Source organism: Homarus americanus, unplaced genomic scaffold (genome assembly GCF_018991925.1).
Source record: "Homarus americanus isolate GMGI-L3 unplaced genomic scaffold, GMGI_Hamer_2.0 scaffold34921, whole genome shotgun sequence".
Classification (NCBI taxonomy): Eukaryota; Metazoa; Arthropoda; class Malacostraca; order Decapoda; family Nephropidae; genus Homarus; species Homarus americanus.
The window spans coordinates 16,188,955-16,210,905 of record NW_024741901.1 but is presented as its reverse complement, the minus strand read 5'-3'; the positions used below and the strand labels follow the sequence as shown (position 1 = coordinate 16,210,905).

The following is a 21,951-nucleotide window of genomic DNA, read 5'->3' as shown; positions in this document are numbered from 1 at the left end:
AATGAGGCATAGCTTCTTGAAGCAAACCCTAAGTATGCTCACGTGTGCTTTGCTGATGGCAAGGAAACAACTGTATTAGTTCAAGATCTAGCGCCGAGAGGGGACTTGCCAGGTGTGTCTGCGGACACTAATGACCATGCTCTGCAGGTTCCTAACAGCTCTGAGGCACCACCTTAGCTAGATCGACAAGAGTGCCGAACTTGGTCCAGCAACTCAGAACACAAGACCTGGATCTGCTGACTTGCCTGTAGTAGAACCACAGTTACCACATCAGCCTGTTGCTTATTCTCCATGGAGTAGGATGCCTCTACGCAGGTCTGAGCGTCTTAAGAAACCACCTAAACATCTGAACCTCTAATTGCTGTGTATGGCTTAGCTAGGCAGTTGCAACATTGCATTTATGTATTTTCATTCATTGGTATTATATATTTTTCTTTTATTTGCTCAGTTGATCTTAGTTAGCGGAGCATATTGTGATGATTTTCTTAATGGGTTACATGTATCATTTTAATGTTAATTTCATTTTAGTGATGTTTCCTGTAACTGATAAGTTATTGAGTTTGATGGGTTATGTATACAGGTATATGTATATAAATATACATTTTCTTTGTTGTAGGTGATCATGGTTTTTCTTGAATAAAGCCTCATCTTTTGGAACTTGGCCTTTACGACATTATATTTTAGCGGGAGATTCTGTTTCCATCTGACTCACACGACTATGTCTGCCAATCACCGTAAGTCTTCTTGTCACAGTGGCGTACCCAGATATTTGTCAAGGGAGACGAACTTTGAACTAAACATACCAAGGTACTGTTGAAATAAGAGATGATTAATATTTTTCTGTACATTCATGATGAGCTTATCATTCAATTAAAGATGATTAACCAGCCACTGCTAGTTAGTGATGCTATTATTTTTAGTTATTTCAATATTGTAATAATTTTTTCTTTTCATTTTGTTAAAAATGGTTTATTTGGAATAATTTATTAGCTCAAGGGGGGGGGGGGGGCAACTGCCCGTCGCTCCCCCCATTTCGGTACACTATGTGGTGTCACATGACTATGTCCTGCCGATCAGTGTTGCTCTCTGCGTCATGTGAAACTCTTGGACACCTTCAGAGTTTTCAATTTTAGTTGGCTAGTTGCAAGATGGTGTCTCTCCACACTGGTGGTCTTTCTATCTTGTCAAACGAGTCATCATATATTTGAAAAGGAACTCGCTGCCACTGACATTTTTAAACCTCATGTTATTCTGCCAATTTCTGTGAAGTGCTGCAGGCACTCATATGCAAAATCTACAACGATTGTGGAAAGATATCAAGAGTTGGGTGCTTTGTGCAGGCAATAAGAAGGAACATTACCGACAATATTTTGCTCAGTACATGTTCCAAGCTGAATACAATGATCACAAGACTATACTTCACCACTTCCTCCTACAAGTAGCAACACTTTATCCTCTAGCATCTATTAATTAAGGTAGAAGGTTTCGTTTGGTTTTGTTTCTTCATGTCTTTGTGTGTTTTTACCCCACAATTTCCCTCGACTTCAAAGCTCTGCCAACTCTGTGGAACCAATATTGTTGGTAATTGGGGAGGGTTTTATCTCCATAATGGCTCATTTGCAACAGAAATGAAGGTCCAATTCACTTAAAACACCGCAAATACACTAGGAAAAAACTAGTTGTTATTAATTTCTTGGTCAACTTTTTGGGGAATCCTTTTCAAGTTAAAAATAAACACAATTTTAACAGGTCCCTAATCAGTAAAGTTTTAGTTTTGGTCATTTGGGAGTCTCAGGAATTTAATGATTGGAATCAGTAGATTAGACAATTCTAAGACAATTTTCTTCTATGACGTTTCGCTTGCAAATGACCTGACCTAACCTACTCACTGGGGGGGCTCTGCCCCCTTCCCCCTCGGCATATGTAAGTTGTTTGTGAGGGAAACGACCTAGTAGAAAATTGTCTTAGAATTGTCTAAACTACTGATTCCAAAGCTAAAATCCTAAGATTCCCAGGGTAATTATTAATTTTAGCACACCCTCGAGATGTTTCATTTTTTATGTATTTTGATGTGTTTTGTTCAGATCTGGCCTTCATTTCCAAGGGAAAAGCGTCGTTTAAAAAAAAAGAAGATGCAAGTCATCCTTCATCAAAAACGGATATTTTCCCCTTGCGGGGAGCCTGGCAGATCGAGAATTTTTTATATATTTTTTTAGGCGTTCCTCACTTGTGAGATTTTTCTGAAAGAAACATGTTTCCAAGAGGCTTTAAGGGTTGAGGAATGGGTATTTTTGCGCTTACATATTCCACATTCCTACCATTAATCTATTATCATATTCTAATAAGACGTCTAATTATAAGATCATTTTCATCTATTACATTACCGTCGCAAATGTATAATAACAGAGATGGCATATCCAAAATTTTCTCTATTTTCTTCCATTAATCTTCCGCCATTATCGCCTAACTCACCTCTCACACTGCGTGTCTCCTTCATAAATCATCATGCGCATGCGTTCCCGTACACGTCACGCGACCAATCAAAAGCATTTTTTTTAAACCAATTAAAGTGATTTGTGGTTAAATTCGCGGTATTTTTGGCCCAATCAAAATCGATTTTTATTTTGGGTCTCTCATATTTCGAAATTCAACTTCATTTCCGACCATGGAAGTCTGCAATGGGTGTCACTTAAAGTATATGGAGCTGATTGAGAGTTTTTGGGAAAAAACGAAGAAACTACAGCATTTTTTCGATCACATGGTGTTCTTCCAACCTCAGTAAAGTGTCTTAAGTGCAAGACTGAATGTAAATATTGCAAAGAACAACATATGTGGCGTTGTGTAAGAATCTCAAAATCCAACGACGAACAAGAACCAGCCCAATAAAGTAAGAAATAGGTGATTCCATCATATGGTGAGAGTCAGTTAGGTTAGGTTAGGTTTGGTTTTTGTTTTCTAGTGTGTTTTGGTGCATTTTTTATTCGCTTAGCCATTATTTTTTTCGAAAAACGTCCCACGAAAAAAAATCGATAAAAAAACCCGGCCAATTTCCGACGGAAATGAAGGTCATATTCGGTCTAAACACACATGAATACACTAGAAAAATATATTTTTTACTTTCTAACAGAGTGGGAGGTGGAAGTGCAAATTTACCGAGGAATGTATATACGAGGTAGAAATTGCCTAAAAGTAAGTGCTTCTATGCGATTTGAAGATGTGTTAACCATTCCCACGATGACCTTAACTACACTACACTACACATGTCATTGGCCTTAGTGGACTTTAACCAGTTAATCTTAGCTGATAATATTCCTTATCTAGTAAATTTTCTAGTTGCTCTCTCAAATTACGATTGGAAAATTTAAAACATGAGAGACATTTAAGTCACTAAAGATCTGAAAAGTCATATAAATAGGCAGAAATAAGATACTCTACTTGAAATAGAAAAAAAATCCAATCCTCATACAGGTAAATTAAGCTTTTATAAAAGATAATGAAGGTATATACTATGACTAATTTATATCTATGATGTCTTACCTTTTTCCTAGCCATCTTGACTAAGTATCACACCAACTAGGTAATGAGGTGGAGGAGAGTTATCATTGAAGGTGCATAATTCATCTGTTGTGTGGGACGGTTACACCTTGTTACCTGGCTATGGTTCACCAGTCTCGGCTCGGCTACCAACGGTTAAAATAAAGTAATTTACTTATGAATGGTTGTATTTATTAATATTAATATTTATATTAGAGTAAATTTTGATTAACTTTGATATATTTATTAAATAAATAAACTTCCTAGATGAGGTTATACAAATCAATATAGGGATTAGATAAAAGACTTTGTCCATTTTGTAAACAATAGAGCGAGATTCCAATAGGAGTAAATCTATATTGTTTTAAAAGAAACTTTGTCAGGTTAATAACATAAATTTAGAATTTCCGATATTGTATATTTCAGGTAAATTTACTTATAATAGTTCTAAAATATAATCCTCAATGAATTTTCCCATCATGTGAAGATGATAATGTCTACAGAAATTTTGGATGGCAATAGTTTGATAATGATGAACGGAACTTCCATAGTTAGATTGTCCATATATTTTTTCGCACGAGGATTTTTAAGGAACACTCTTTATAAAGTTGAATTTCGGATGAAGTCATTCCATCATTCATAAAAAAAAGCTTCGTCTGCCTCTCACTGTGCGGTCCGAAGCCCGTTACTGACTCCCATTCCCCAGTTCCATCCCGAACCCATAATTCAGGACATAACGAAGCCATGTTTCAAATCAATGAGTATCAATTGGTTTAAATAATACTTGTACTTACATTTTATTAACTTTGATCATTTGCTTATAAACATAAAAATTATATTGACAAAAATTCACTTTAGTAAGGAAGATATATCTCCATCTTTAAAACTTTAGTATATATACAGTATATATATATATATAAATATATATATATATATATATATATATATATATATATATATATATATATATATATATATATATATATATATATATATATATATTTTGAGCGTAAGTTTCGTAAATATAATTAGTATCTAAATCTTCATTTATTTCACTCTAAAATACATTCGTCCATCATTTCCTACTTAATATCTCTTGGAGCCCGTTGTCTGGCCTGGTTCAGAAGGGTTGTGGTACATCAGCAGCGGCCGGACACAGTGCACACACACGCTCAGGGTTTTGGCGGTAAATTTTTCCCGCCAACAATAGAGTGTTGTTGTTTATAGTGAGTGGACGTGTGCAGGACAGTACTTTGATAACTGAAATATTACCACAATGGAAGGTTTTGATGATCCTGGCATTTTCTTCTCCGACAACTTCTCTTCAGAGGACCAGCAAGATCAAAGTCAGATTAATTTCCAAACTATAAAGAAGAAGTTTCGGGAGTTTCTTCGTGAATTTCACGAAGGCAACTTCAACTACAAATACAGGCAAGTAAAGTATTTAACGAAATTGTGGGGGCTGTAAGTACTGTATAGTAATAGTTTGTCCTTGCTAAGGTTCATGGAAGCGACTCACATAAGATGTATGGCTTAACCTTTTCGCTGCGTTTCCCAAACATGTCATTTTATTATGGCTACCACCAGATGATTTTATTCAGCTTAAGGTAACCTCCCGCAGCCAAAGGGTTAAAACCCATCTCGGTATTATTGCAGTTTAGACCAATACACGGCCGACTGTTTTAACCATCCCCAACCTTTAGATCTCCTTGGTTGGAGTATTTCTAACTCCATTTCAACCAGGGGGCAAAGAATAACGTCAGAAATTAATTTTACATTTACTTTTATCCTCTTCATCACTGATCGGCTCGTGAGCCGCTTGGGCGATCGGTTACACCTCTTACACTGTTGCCAAGCACTGGGCATGCACTGGCTCCTGAATGTATCTGAACCTGCTCCAGTGTTGGTTAAGTCTGGTCTTGAAAGAGCTCACACATGATGCCGTCACCACAGTCTCTGGCAGTTTGTTCCAAGAGTTCACAACTCTCACTCCGAAAAAGTTACCCCTCACAGTTATCCTGACTTGCGGCTTCGTCCGCCAGCTCCAGGTAAGTACACTCGACTGAGTAGTGCCCTTTGAGATGCTTGTACACCTCAATCAGATCTCCCCTTGCCCGTCTGTCTGTAGTATAAGCTAAGCAAGTTCAGGCGCTCCAATCTCTCCAGGTACCTGAGGTGCTGCCTGCAGTGCAGGCACCAATCTGGTGGCTCTCCTTTGGACATTTTCAATCAGCTGACAGTCCCTAGCATATCTCGGGGACCAGACGGGTTGACAGTACTCCAGGCGGGGAAGCACTTCAATCTTGAAGATCATTATGAGGGTCGGACCATCTAGATATCTGAACGACCTTCTTATAAGCGGTCCGACTAATTACCCAAATGTACCCAAATGTAGTCGCAATGAAGTCAAATGATGGTTCTACAAGCGTAAATCGGGCTGTGAATCACTTCTCGATTATTATTTGGTGTCATAAAGTCACAAAAAATTGGTAAACTTAATTTAATCTGAGTTGTGTTAGGTTAGGTTAGGTTAGGTACATGCACTCGATCTATTAACTCAGATTAAATTACGTTTTCAAATTTTTTTTTACTTTGTGACACCAAATACTAGTCGAGAAGTGATTGGCAGTCCAATTTATTCATGTAGGACCATTATTTGACTTCATTGCGGCTACATTTGGGTAATTAGTCGGACCCTCTTATAAGACCTAATAACTAAGTTGCCTGGTTTACCTTCTCGCAATGGCCCAAAAACTTCAGTTAATTGTCAACTTACACACCTAAGTCCTTTTCACATTCTGTCTCGTGTAATGCAGTTTATTCATCTCGTTGGGACATATGATACGCCTCCTTACCGTTGGTACGTCCCAGGTGCATCCTCTTACACTTTGTGACACTGAATCTTTTCAGCCAATTCTTCGACCATTCTTGAAGCTCGCAGAGATCCTTCTGCAGCTATCCACAGTCCGCTTGGTTCTTAATTTCTCGAAATAACTTGGCGTCGTCAGCAGATATTTGTATGGAGGAATGTACAGCTTCAGGAATGTCATTTTATGAAGCAAACAAACAGCAGCGGGCCCAATACACTGCCCTGTGGTATCCCGCTTCTTACTGATACAGATGATGATTTCGTGCCATTAACCACCACACACTGCTTGCGGTCATGTAGAAAGTCCTCAACCCGCACCAGGACATTTCCCCGAATTCATGCAAAATCTACCGGTAGGTAAATATTGTCGATATTACCACCTTGATTTAGAATGGGTTAGGGTCATCTCGTATCCAAGACAACTCGTACCCGAGATAAATTTTACCCCAAAAAGTCAACTCGTACCCAAGACAACGCGTACCCAAGATTACTCGTACCCAACTCACGAGGTAAGTCGTACCTATTAGTCTATATACCATGCATTTTAACTTTATCTGATTTAAAAAAAAAAAGATTATGTAAATCTTGTAGGAAAGTGAAGTGAAATAGGGAAATGTAATGCAGGCTTTAAAATGGTTGCATTTCATTACATAAGTATGTTATTCCGTCGCACTAACTTTGCACTACAAGTACAGTACATATTTCACTCTATGTGGTTTAGAATTACTGTATTGCAATTTATAGATTTCGGGCTAATAGATTTGGCAGTTTCAATATACAAACTGGGCGATGTAAAAATTTAAAATGGTCATAAGTCAACAAAATATAGACATGCATAAAAACAGATTGATTTTCCATCCTTTTGTAAACAAATCAGTTCGTGTACAGTACAGTATATAATTCAGCGCTCCTCTCTGGTACTGCTTCCGGAATAACGAACTTGTTATACAGAGTGGCTGACATCGTGACATCGTCAGGAATTTCTTCTTCTGACATGTCAACATCAAGAATTAAATAATGTACAGTAGTAATAAGGATATAAAAGAATGAAGAGTGAGAATATTGGCTAACGCGTATACAATTAGTTATGTTAATGATACTCTGGTTAGATTTGTTTAAAAAGTTATGACCACACGGAAACAAGACCAGCATGAGTAATGTAACTACTTGATTATGTGTCGCCCAATATTCACGCTATTCATGTATTAAAATCAACCTTGTCCACGTTTCCATTATGGATATACTGTATATATATATATATATATATATATATATATATATATATATATATATATATATATATATATATATATATATATATATATATATATATATATGTGTGTGTGCAAGTAAATTACTGTAGGTAGCGTTGCTAGGTGAGGGCTTAATTAGTACAGCTAGTCTGTACTCACCCCTGAAGATGTGAATTACACGAAAGCGGTTGGGAACTTCGTGTTTTCTTTTTCCTTGTGGTTATCAGCATATATATATATATATATATATATATATATATATATATATATATATATATATATATATATATATATATATATATATATATATATATATATATATATATATATATATATATATATATATATATATATATATATATACATACATACATATACATACATACATACATACATACATACATATTACATATATATTACATACATATATACATACATACAGCATCTCTCGGTTAACGAACTCAATCCGTTCCAGAAGGTCGTTCGTTAACCGAAAAGTTCGTTAACCGAAACCATTGTTTCAATGGGTTTTTGGGTAATTGGTTCCAGCTCACCGAAAATTTCCTAAATTCAACAAAAATGGTAGAAAATTTCACTTACTTTGAGGTGTGTATGTAGAAGGCTCCTGGATGATGATGATGATGATGGGAATTACAATGGGGGTGGAGGAGAAGGAAGAAGAGAAGGCATTGGGGTGGAAGAGAAGTCACCCCATGGCACCATTTCACCCATAAAATTTTAGTTCTCTTGGTGTATTTCAAGATTATTTTCTTTAAATCAACACTGTACTGCATTATATATTGTCAATATGTAAAATATATTTCAAAATGACCAATAATTTGCTTGGAAACACAGAAAAAAGCGTTTAGTTGAAGAGAGTCTCAAGCAAGATATTACCTCCAGTGTAAACAGAGAGACTAACGCCTGTTTGCTGTGTTAAGAGGCTGGATGCTGCGCATTATACTAGTCACTTTACCTTCAATTATGTTCAATAATTGTTAAAATGACTAAAAAAATTAATATTAAACTTTTAAAATTATTGAATAGTATAAACTTCTTGATATTTACTAAAATAGTTAGGAATTTAAGCCCTAGAACCGATTAATGTATTGGCGGACTGATACTAAAGCTGGTTGCCCGGCCAGTGCAAGCGAAAACATGTTGAGGTCGGTTCGTAAGAAATTCGTTAACCGAATTTTTGTTCGTTAACCGAATTGAAGATCCTTATGGAAGGCAGTTCGTTAACCGAGGCGTTCGTTAAACGAGGGGTCACTGTATATATATATATACTCACACAGTCATGCGCCGGTTAACGTCCTAGATACGTTCTTGGAAACGTGACGTTAACCGAAATGGACGTTGTCCGGTCATCACATAAACTTTTTATTTATACTTATGTGTATGTGGAATACTATATACGTACATATACACTTTTGCTGTTAAATCACTACTGTAATGTGATACAGGTGATTAATTTTTATCTCTTGTGCAAAATACATGACGTTTATATTAAAATTATTCACTGTTTTACAAGGATTCCAGCAACGCCAGCAGATTGGGAGAGAGAGGGTGGGAGCGAGCGAGGGGGTGTGGGGGAAGGGGAGGTAGTACGTTTGACAGTTGGCACAGGCCCAGGTCTAACGAGTGTATATTTATCAGTTCTTAGGTGACTAAGCTTCTCTCTTATAAAAAGCCAGTGAAATGACCTGGGTGAATATAATTAACATAGCTGGGATTTTTGTAACATATTGATTAATTTGAATATAAACATGCTATAATTTGCACTAGACAAAACAATTTTAGTACCGTAATCAAATTAGTACATGTGCACTCCAGCTTTACACTAACGTCATTTATTTATTTTACGTTTCTTTTAGTATGGTGTGTGCATGTAAATGGATGAAAATAAATGAAGAAATCTATGTAAATCTACCCAAAAATACAGTTGAAAAACTTTTTTATAAAATGTACTACAGTACTGTACACTAATGTACAACAATTTTTATCTCTTGAGCAAAATATATGATGCTTATATTCAAATTATTGGCTGTCTTGCAAGGATTCCAGCAATGCAAATTATAATCTCCTAACTTTAGTCTGAGACATTATAAAAGATAAAAACTGTAAGCCTAAAAGCCTGGCTGTGGGGGTTGAGGTGATAACATTGAGGCGAAGGTCTCTGCGTGTTTATTTAATAGTCCTACTAACCTTCTCTCATTTTAAAATGCCAGTGATATGACCTAGGAAAATATAATTAACATTGTTGGGATCCTTGTAAGATACTGATTTATTTGAATATAAACATGTTGTAATTCGCACTAGACATAACAATTTTAGTACCGTAATCAAATTAGTACATGTGCAGTCCAGCTTTGCACTAATTTATTTTACGTTTATGTTAGTATGGTGTGTGAATGTAAATGGGTGAATATAAATGAAGAAATTTATGTAAATCTACCCCAAAATACAGTTGAAAAACTTTTTATAAAATGTACTACAGTATTGTACACTAATGTACTACATTTTTTATATCTTGAGCAAAATATATGATGTTTATATTCAAATTAATCTCTGTCTTGCAAGGATTTCAGCAATGCAAATTATATTATCCTAACTTTAGTCTGAGATATTATATAAAATGAACATAAAGAAATCACCAAACTTTTGTCTGGGAGGGAGGGGGCGGGAGGTGAGGTGACAGAATGTCTGGTGTTTGTTTGTTTATTTATTTGAGATAAGATTTGACAGTTGGCGCTGAAGGCCTGCCTGCGTGTTTATTTATCATTACTTAAGAGTGACTAAGCTCTTCTCATAATTTGCCACCCAAACGACCTGGGTGAATATAACTTACATTGGAGGGATTCTTGTAAGATAGTAATTTATTTGAATGTTTTTTTTTTTTTTTCAATTTAAATTTTAATTGTTTATTCCTTGATAGAGGAAGCGGGATTCTAGTGCTGTCACTTGGTACCCCTGTACCATAACACCAGAAGTAACTGGCCAGTGTCACAAGTATATACAGTCATCCCTTGGTTATCGCGCCTAATTGGGACCCCGCTGATAACGAAAGTACAGAACCTATGGGATTTATTCTAATTGGTTCCAGGCACCCAAGACCCAACCCCAAGTTTCCCATTTTACGACCATTTAGACCCACTAAATATATATATAATGTTATGGTAAATATCATAAACACACATAGGCATGGCTAGGTTTATTACAAAGTGATGAAAAGGGTATGCTTAATACTGTAGTCCACAAAACATGTAGCTATGCTTTTTTATTTGGTCCCCCATCATACGAGTCCGTTTTCTCTCACATCAGGATGCCTGAGTCCTCCGTTTTCTCTCTTAATCTTAGAGTGCACCAGAAACTTTACTATTTTTAGTAATGCCACAGAATTTGAAATTGCAACCCCAATTGCAACTGGGGTTGCAATTGTTGAGGCAACTAGATATGTCTGATTACAGCAAATGTGTTATTGTCAATTTGTAGGTGAAAGATTTTATCCTCAATAGATGTATTTTGTGGGGTTCAGGTGGTTTTGTTCGAGACTCAAAAATCACGATATGCTCTCTATACATGTTGTATTGGATGTACAATGCAGCTTGGTGCTGGGAAGTGGCAGCGTGGTTACAAGCGTGATGTAGAGAGAGCTAGTTGGTGAGGGTGCTCAGAGGAGCACAGCTTGTGGGTCGCCATACTTGCCGGCGGGAGCGAGGGCCGCCAGGCAGCGGCGGAGGAGGAGGTGTAGCTTGCTGCGGTTGTAGCTAGAAGAAGAGAGGTCACCACGAGGTCAGGTCTTAAATAGCGGGGGTAGGCGTGGCTTAGTAGTTGACCCCCGCTCCGTGGGTGGCGCTGGTTGACCCAGACCACGAGGCATACACTGGGGAATTCGCGGGGTCGGCTACTCAGCGACAAACAGCGTTTGTAGGGGAGAAATCCACTACAGGTTAACATATCGCCTGTAGGCAAATGCTTAAAAAAAGCCTAAGTAAGGAAGCATATTCCTTTAACACAATATCTGACCAGTATGGGGAGGATCATCATGTCTCCGTCAGGGGGTCGTGGAGTGGTGGTCCAGCAGGCGTCACATTTTTTTGGGGGGGTGGGGCACGGACGTATATGCGATCGGTCGTAAGTTCGACATAGATAAAAAATAAAAAAATAAATAAAAGAATTGATTAAAAAAAGAAAAATCTACAATGAAATACAGTACAGTAAAAGTAATAAATAATGAGGAATGGATAGTGTGACTGAGCACTTCCCTTTAATGTATTCAGCTGAATGCACATGGGGCCCCCATAATTTTCTATTCACAGGATACATGGAGACTATTAATTGGATGAAGCATGCACTTCCACAATAATCCAGTCTCATCCACATTGAATATTTGCTCAGGCAAATAATTCCCTTCCACAATCACTTCATCTAACTCCTCCTTAAAAGCTTCGGCAGCACCAACATCGGCACTAGCTGCCTCTCCATTCACCTTAACATTGTGTAGACTGCAGCGTTTTTTAAATCTATCAAACCACCCATGACTTCCTGTAAAGGTTTGATCACATTCATCTCCTGCCTGCTCCTTCAGGCTTTGGAACAGGTTTCTTGCTTTAGCCTGTATGGTTAGAAGGCTTAAGGGTACACGCTTCTGTATCTGGTCTTCTATCCATATCACCAATAATTTTACCATATCGTGAATAGGACCTTGTCTTTTCTTTGAAATTATAGTTCCCTTTGTAGGTGTTGTTCCTTTCACTACATCCCGAATACGTTCCTTGTCCTTCAGAATAGTGGATATGGTCGAGTGTGAGAAACCTAGGTCACTTGAGATTGTTGCTACAGTTTTTCCGTTCTCATGCTGAGTTATTATCTTCATTTTCATCTCAAAAGTAATTGCCTGTCTCCTTTTCTTTGGAGCACCACCAGCACTCTCACTTTTACGCTTTCCAGTCATTATACAGTCAATTAAATACGATAATAACGAAAGTTCACAGCGCGATCAGTAAAGGATACGATAGCCAAACACCAACTAAGCGCTCCACTGAGTGAGTGTACCCACGCTCTCGCCCGGGACAGAAACGTTTCGGTATAGAAAATGCGCGCGTCATTTGAAAATATTTTTGGTCACGACTGCAGCAGTCGTATGTCCCGACGGTCGTAAGGTCAGAGCAGGTCGTAAGTACCGATGGATGTAAGTCCAAGCACACACACACACAGCTGCTCCTCGCAAACGACAGAGAACAACAGAGTTATTTAAAATATTGGGTGAGGGAGGGTGGGGGCAGAGACAGTGGTAGTTTGCCGAATACTGGTCAAATAACCCTTGCCCCCCCCCACCACCACCAAAAAAAAAAGCCAATGAGATATTCTAAAGTATTTTTGAATACATCATTGTTTTATATTTAACTAACTCAGTTTATGGTAATAAAGTAACTCCTTGTTAGTACAGTATTAAAATTAGGTAGGGGTTATTTGATCAGTATCTGGCCGAATAACCACTGGTTATGTTATTACAGATGTTTTTGGTTTAGGACCAGAAGGATTTACTAGAAGAGCTAGAGTGGGATATCAAAAGACGATTAAAGAAGAGAGTGATAAAGAGTTCAATATTTAAATAATAGTGTAATGCCCCCAGCCATCCTAACCAGAATTCCATTAAAATCATAGTAAAATCGTACACATTCCTCATGGGTCCCGGTGAAATAGCCGATGGTTATTCGGCCAGGAATCCCGGTCAAATACCTACTTTATTAAAATTAACATTGATATACTGTACAGGTACCCTAATATGAAATAACTCACCTGTGTAAGATTAATTGCATCAATTCTAAAAGTTGTGTGACTAGTACTGAATTGCAGGGCAAAAGGGTATTGGTACAAAACTTCCCTCAACTACAGTTTAGTGTAGGACCCAAAGGATTAAGTTAAAAAAAATCCATATTGTTTAACAGAGAACACCTTTAGATGTCTCCCCTCAAGCTTTACTCATCACCATTTTTATTCATTGGTGGCCTCACTGCTCTTTTAACCATATTTTTATTATTTTCAGGGACTCGTTGAAACGTCAGTACAACTTGCGACAATACTGCTTGGAAATCAGTCTTGAAGATGTGGCCAGTTTTGATGAAACCCTTGGAGATAAACTTAAGAAAAACCCCACAGAACACCTTCCTCTAGTAAGCCTTATTCTTTCTAATAGATTTATCTAATTTACCAAATAGCTACTCCTAGAGGTGGCCATGCCTGTGTAGCATCCCCTCATTTGATAATTTTGTCAAATGCTATTTTCAAGCAAATACAGTAAACCCTTGATAGTTCGGCACATATGGGGCTCTGCCCTTGCTGAGTTATCCCAAACTCCTACTTATAAAGGCACCCCCTCCACCTCTACAAAAATACAGCAATGTAAAATTATTGACCCATATATGTGTACATGTAATTACTAAATGTTAAAAAGTAACACTTACCAGCACTGCAGGCAAAAACTGATGCATCATAGAAGGTGACACAGATGCATGGTAGGTGACACAGAGGTATGGTAGGTGACACAGGCCAGATATGTCGAGATTTTCCCAGATAATTTTATGTATCTCGGCATTTCCTGAGTTACCCCTATACAGTACAGGGTACTGTAATACTGTACATTCCAAGACCATATCTGTGCTGAGTTATATGAAATTCCAAGTTATCAAATGCCGAGTTATCTAGGGTTTTCCCTATTGTACTATTCTTGATTTCACAGCTTGGGCCTGTTACAGAGGTTTACTACCGTGTGTGAAAAAAATTATTTCCTTATACAGTTGGTCCTCACATTAAGCGGTCCCGCATTCTGCGTTTCACCGTTAACGCGGTGCCTTGCCAGAACCTAACATTTTCACATTCCGCGGTCGTGAACCCCATTACGCGGAGAGCGGCTGGCAAGCCGCGCCATTTTTTTATCCAAACCTCCCGCCATCCGCCATGTTGTGTAAGAGGCGCGAAAATGGTGCGCACAAGGTCGCCCAGTCATCAAAACATTACCGAGTTCTTCACCCGCCACCCACTACAGCCGGCCCAAGTCAGTGATAATTATAGTGAGGATATGGACTTATATGAACTTTGGGGGGTTTGACAAAGAGGCCCTGCAAGCCTCTGTGGTGGATAGTGATACAATTGATACAAGTGATACAGGTGAGGGCCAATAATCTGCCCTCTGCCTCGGAACCAACCGCCCATCCCTGTGTGCCCAGCCATCTTTTCTACTAATGTAAGTGTTAAAAAACCTAATATTATTGATATTTCTCTTAATTATTAATTGTGTGTGCATGCCATCATAAAGTTAAGATAATATTTTTACTACAACATAGTTGTGTGTCGTCAAAAAGTGGAGTTTGGGGATCGGCCTGGACTCCATTTCAATTAATCCCATATGTTATGTTGTTCACTTTACGCGTTCCTCACTTTCCGCGGGACCCTCCGGGTTACATTAACCGCGTAATGTGAGGACCAACTGTACTGTATCTTTATTCATGATAAATTGGCGAGGTTGTAGTTATGTCCTCTTGTGTTGGTGGAGCGTGACGTCACTAAGAAATGTCTCAGGTTCATGTTTTCCAGCCCTTTCAGGATTTTGATTGTTTCAATGAGATTTGCCCAATTGTGCCTTGTCTGAAGGATTGTTAGTCCTATTGCCCCTAGTGTACAAGGATTTGGATAATCAAGATAGCATAGTTCCAGAATCATCTTAGTTGCTTCGTGTTGCACTTTTTCTAGGGATGTTAGATCTTTCAGGCGGCAGAGTTTCCATGCCTGCATGCAGTAATCCAGACTGGGACATACTGTATTTGAGATTTGTACAGTTGAAGAAGCATTTTCCTATCTTGCCAATAGTATCCAGGAAAGTGCTCTTAACAGAATCATTTTGATTAGCATTTTTGTATTCTATGTCTAGGGTCTTGCATTTCGTAATGCTAAAAAGCATTTTCCAATCTGAAGACTATTTGGACTGCTCATGCAGGTTTTTCTGCATTGTTGCGACGTTATCTTGACGTGCTACCTTCTCAAATATCATTGTGTCATCTGCAAACTTAACAATGTGGCTTGATATATAAACTTGACAGGTGGCTCGATATATTTTCATCTTTATTGTTTTTGTAGGTCACAGACAGGGTGGGTCCAAGGAGAGAGCCTTGTGGTACTCCACTGAGAACCTTTTTCCATTCAGAATGTGCTACTCCATTTATTACCACTCTTTGTTGCTTTTCTTCAAACCAGTTTTTAATTCACGCCAAAATCTTGCCTGTGGTGCCATGTGCCTGGATCTTGGAGGCTAATAGTGCATGTGGGACTTTGTCAAATACCTTGGAGAAATCCATTTACAACACATCCACTAGTGAACCTCGGTCCATGTAGTCTTCCGTTTCACGGAATGTGAGTAAGTTTGTCAGACAGGATATTCTATCCATGAAACTGTTGTGATGCATTGATTAGACTGTGTTCAGTCAGGTGATGGATGATGGCATTAGGTTGATGAGCCTGTAGTGTTCTGCTCCACTTTTCCTACCCATCTTGTATGCTGGAGTGACATTGGGTAATTTCCAGTCCCTAGGTGCTTTACCTTGATGCAAGGATTTCCTGAATAAGAGTCATATTGGAGTGCACATCTCGTTTGCCACCTCTTTTATCACCTTGGATTCTGCTCCGTCCTCCAAAAATGTGAATTTGCTAGGTGTACCAGAGTTTTACAGTTAATTCATGAATAAGGTTTCTGATAAATTTCCTACGTGCTCATGTTTGCAATAATGAATGTATGTATCGTTATATACTTTAGTTAAATATCTTTCTCGTCAGAAACGGTCATCCCAACGATTATGAACAAACTCTTTTAGAAATACATTATTACTTCAGGACGAAATTGGACATATTTGCAACAACCAACCAGCTGTAACTCTTGAGGAGGGGGTGAGGCATATCTTCTCAGCTGGGAAAAAATGCACTATAGTATATACCATATTACTGAGCATGTGCAGAGTTACAAGGGCACACAAGAATGATTTTAAAATGTTTGTGCTATTTCACATGCTTCAGAAATGTGGGTTCTTATCATGTTTTTCCGTTTGAAAATTTTCAAAGCAAGAATGATATCAGCAGCATTTAAAAAATACCAAAATCAAAATATATTTTTATTTTATTTCTTTAAAATTTATTTCAGCAGGCTTGTAAAACAGAGTAAAAAAGTCTGGCCGTAGTCATGTATAAAAATTTTCATAGTACAGTCGACCCTCGTTAATTCAGACCCCTTTAATCCAGATTTCAGATAAATCGGACGAAATCTGAATTGTCCATATCAAATTTCTGGTTCTGAGATTGTCCCAGTTGCAATTGGGGTTGCAATTTCAAATTCTGTGTCATTACTAAGAAATAAAGAAGTCACTGGTGTACTGCACTCTAAGATTAAGAGAAAACGGATGACTCAGGCGTCCTGAAGTGAGAGAAAACGGACTCCTATGACGGGGCACTCAAATAAAGAGAGACATGGCTACATGTTTTGTGGATTACCCATTGAACAGTATCCTTTTCATCACTTTGTAATAAACCTCGTCATGCCTATGTGATTCTGATAATTACCATAACATTATATATTTATATATTTAGCTGTTGTACAAACACAAGGCCTCACACATGCCATTCAGACTGACAGACTTGACAAGTTTTACCAACCATAAAGACAGTTGAAGCTTTAAACATCACTCACAATGGATCTTGAATATTCCAACTGTAATCAGACATACCTAAGTTGCCTCAACAATTGCAACCCCAGTTGCAATTTCAAATTCTGTGTCATTACTAAGAAATAAAGAAGTCACTGGTATACTGCACTCTAAGATTAAGAGAAAACGGACTCCTATGATGGGGCACTCAAATAAACATACACTTAGCTGTATAATGCAATATTATGCAATATTAACCCTTAAATTGGTTAATTCGGACAATCGGCTAAAACGGACACCCTTCCCCCTCCCTATTAGTCCGTTTTAACGAGGGTCGACTGTACAGTACTGTATTACCTGTAGATGTCTTGCATCTTGCCTCCCAGCATTTTAGCAGTTATATTCTTAAGTGAAAAAATAAATCTTTGATGCCACTTTCAATGTACAGTTTGAGGAAGCTGCAAAAGAGGTAGCTGATGAAGTGACTGCTCCTCGACCCCTTGGTGAAGAGAAGGTAGAAGACATCCAGATCATGCTCAGCTCTGCTTCTCATCATGTTGATATTCGCAATTTGCAGGTGGGTGATTTTAGCGATTCTTGTATGGGATTACAGTATAATGTAACAAATTTACAGGAGTGATCTTTTTAACAATACAGTACGAGGTCTGATCAAAAAGAAACCTAACTTTTTAAATAGCGCGCCAACGAGCCAGCACAGCGTGCTCGCGATAGGAGCAGTGTGTAGCGGTGACCTTGACCTTTAGTTTAACACTAGCTGCATCACGCCACGTCAATTAGTCATCGAGCTACATGTGCTAGAGTGAATGTGTGTTTAGTGCACTTGGCGATTTGTTGCAAGTTGAACAATGAAGGATCTTGAAGAGCAACGTGTTTGCGTGAAATTCTGTTTCAAATTGGGAAAAACTTTTAAGGAGACTTTACAAATGTTGCAACAGGCTTATGGGGAGGATTGCTCGAGCCGTATGCAATGTCACGTGTGGTACCAGCGTTTCAAAGGGGGAAGAACATCCATTGAAGACGATCCCTAATCTGGACGTCAGAGTCTCTCAAATGTGGAGGTAATGTTGATCGTCTTTTTTGATTGGAAGGGCGTCGTTCATCATGAATTTGTTCCACTTGGTCAGATAGTCAATAAAGAGTTTTACTTGGAAGTCCTGAAGCGTTTGAGGGAGGCAGTGGAAAGGAAGAGGCCTGAGGCGTGGACAAACAAGACCTGGATGCTGCACCAAGACAATGCTCCTGCTCAAGCGTCGCTCCTTATCCGTGACTTTTTGGCGAAGCACGAGACGACTTTAGTCCCCCAGCCGCCCTACTCTCCGGATTTGGCCCCTGCGGAATTTTTTTGTTGCCAAAGTTGAAATCCACCCTGAAAGGTAGCCAATTTCAAACGATAGAAGAGATTGAAGAATATTCGCTACGAGACCTGCACACCATCCCTCAAAACAAGCTCCAGGACGCGTTCCAGAACTGGAAATAAACGTTGGGAGCGGTGTATCAACAGTGGAAGGGAGTACTTTGAAAGAGACAAGTCTGATTTAGTTGTAAGTAAAGCAATAAATTTGTTTTTTAAAAAGTTCTGTTTGTTTTTGGACAAACCTCGTACAATAGTGAATTAACCAGTTCTACATTGTTGCTAATGCTGTATAGTAATTCTCTAGGCACACTATATTGATTACCAGGTTCATTTAATAAGTCACACGTGGAGCAGATTTTTTCATGTACTGTACATGACCCTCTCATTTTAGTATCATGGAATATGGTGCCTCATTGCTTCATCAATTCACTTTTACGATGACCATTCTATGTTCTCAAGCTTGTCTCCATCTGTGCTCTAGGGGGGGGGGGTGTTTTTATGTATTTTTTATTATGTGTGTTTTCTGTTTTATTTTCTTTCTAATTATTCCTTTTTCTATTTTTTACTTATATTTATTTTATTTATTTCTAATAATTTTTAAGTAGTGCTGCATTTATTATATTTTTTCTAATTTCACTTAAAAAGATAATTGGTTTGTTCTACACCATATTCTATGCTGGAAATTATTAAATTAATTTATATACGGTGGTCCCTCGATTAACGAATGGTTCAATGAACGAAATTTCGGTTAACGAATTAGCTCCCATAAGGTTTTCAGTTCCATTACCGAACAAAACTTTGATTAATGAAAGCCTTAGGAGTACACGCTTTGTTGTGCGCATCAGGTGATAGCTAGTTTGCCAATACAGTAATTAGTTCTATGTTTACATTTGTTTCCAGTGGAGTAAATATATCAAGAAAGTTGTGTTCTTGAATATTTTTGCATTTCTTATATTAAAATTATTGGTCATTCTAAAATTTAGCCATCCAAGCTCTGTCTACATAAAGTTTTTCAACTAATATTTTTGGCTCGATATATGTAACTTTATTCATTTATTTTTACTCATTTACATGCACATACTGTCCTAAGGGCAAAGCTGTACTGTACATGTACTAAATGATTACTAAAATTTTTGTCTAGTGCAAACTATAGCATGATTATATTCAAATTAATCATTATCTTATAAGAATTCCAGCAATGTAAATTATATTCTCCCCGGTCACTTCTGTGACATTTTATAAGCAAAAAACATAAACTCAAGCTTAAGGACATAAATAAACAAATAAATACTTCACTAGGCCTTCAGCACCAACTGTCACCTCCCCTTTCTCCCTCCCAGCCAGGGTTTGGTGGTTATACAGTACAGTGAGTTCTGCTATCACGCGTGTTTTGACAACGCGAATTGGCTCTAACGCGATTTATGAATGGAGGAACGATATTTGTATAACGCGAACGCTTGTTTGCTGTAACGCGATTTTTGCTTACTATTTCTCCAATTTTGTGGTATTAACTGTGAATATGGTAAAGAAGAATATCTCCAAGAAGCGTTCTGGTGATCGCATTCCCAGTGATGATCGTAAAAGAAAGGCTATAACCCTTGAAGAGAAGCTCGATGTTATCTACCTCAAAATCACCCTTCTCCCCTATCAAGTTATATTCATATTTTTTCAAGGTAAAGTGTTACATTTACTGTATGATTTCATTATTAGATATGAATGTAACATTTATTTAGACTGTGCTATCCTTTGTGTTAGGCTAACTACTAATTTTTTTTCGATTTCGAGTAGTAATCTGCACCTAACCCTATTTTCTCCATAAGCCCTGTTATTTCTATTACGCGAATTTCTATAACACGATGTTTTACAAGAACACAACTATCGCTTTATAGCAGAACTGACTGTAGGCTTTAAGTTTTTATCTTATATAATATCTCAGACTAAAGTTAGGAGAATATAATTTGCATTGCTGGAATCCTTGCAAGACAGTTAATAATTTGAATCTAGACATCATATATATTTTGCACAAGAGATAAAAATTTTAGTACATTAGTTTAGTACATTTTAATAATGTACAAGTTTTTCAACTGTATTTTTGGGTAGGTTTACCTAAATTTCTTCATTTACATGCACACACCATACTAAAAGAAACGTAAAATAAATAAATAACCTAAGTGCAAACCTGTACTGTACATGTATTAAATGATTACGGTACAAAATTTTTTATGTCAAGTGCAGATTATAGCTTGTATATATTCAAATTAATCACTATCTTATAAGAATCCCAGCAATGTAAATTATATTTTCCCAGGTCATTTCAGTGGCATTTTATAAGAGAAAAACTTAGTCACTCTTCAGGACTGATAAATAAACACACATTAGACCTTCATGACCTGAGGATGTCTTGAATAAAAACAAAAGCTAAGGTGATCCTGTACAGTACAGTATACATAACTGTAATCACATTTTACGTCTTAACATTACTTTAACACTTTATTTTTGGCTGATTGTGTCCTGGTACAGTAATGTACAGTACTACACAAATTTTATGCAAAAACAGCAGCTAGCTAGGGAACAACCTTCTACAGTATAATGGGAGCAGAATATGAACTAAGCGATCCAAACAGCTAGTCTTACCACGTGGAGACACGTTGGAGCATGATGCAATCTCGGGGAACTCCCTGAAAAATATTTCCCAGACCCACAACAGAGAGTTTTGGAAAGATTTTCTCGGGAATTTTTCTGGAAAATGTGCCCGATTTTCATCCTTGGAAACTTGTTTGCACACCTGGAATGGAGAGAGTTTTCCTAGAAATTTTCCAGTCCAATTTACATTCCGGATATTGGAGAGTTCTGGGATCGGGAATTCTGACTAACAGGGAGATTACCTTGCTGATAGTGAAAGTGGATGGTGATGAAAAAAATTTTATCTCTCCTATCTCTGTCTTAATTTTTTTATCACAGCTCAGCACACATAATTCACCAAAGATTTTTTCATAAAATTAGGCACAAATTGACGCAATACCAGTGTAAGAATAAATCCCAATACTGTAATGGATTGGTAGATTAGATTGAGTATGGCTGACTGGTGAGCACCAGTAGAGAACACATATTTTGCATTCTTGTTTGTATAATTTGCAGACTAAGACTAAAGTGACATTTAAAAGTCATTGTAATATTGGTGCTGGTGTTATATAAGGAAATAAACTGACAAGCTTTGTTTAATTTACA

At 37.6% G+C, this 21,951-nt stretch overlaps 2 protein-coding genes across 2 annotated transcripts in view; one reads left to right on the top strand and one right to left on the bottom strand.

The window, feature by feature from the left end:
* LOC121876127 (histone acetyltransferase KAT7-like) overlaps window positions 1-3,647 on the bottom strand; it is a 181,311-nt gene extending 177,664 nt beyond the window's left edge. Inside the window, 1 exon segment of the mRNA XM_042381064.1 lies at window positions 3,538-3,647. Within this exon segment, the coding sequence (XP_042236998.1) occupies window positions 3,538-3,552 (15 nt within the window). The 5' untranslated portion in view covers window positions 3,553-3,647.
* Window positions 3,648-4,654: 1,007 nt separating this feature from the next.
* The window catches only part of LOC121876239 (DNA replication licensing factor Mcm5-like), a 29,449-nt gene continuing 12,152 nt past the window's right edge, over window positions 4,655-21,951 (top strand). The window contains exons 1-3 of the mRNA XM_042381244.1: window positions 4,655-4,965; window positions 13,709-13,835; window positions 17,797-17,925. Coding sequence (XP_042237178.1) covers window positions 4,811-4,965; window positions 13,709-13,835; window positions 17,797-17,925 — 411 coding nt within the window. The 5' untranslated portion in view covers window positions 4,655-4,810. The remainder of the gene's footprint in view (window positions 4,966-13,708; window positions 13,836-17,796; window positions 17,926-21,951) is intronic.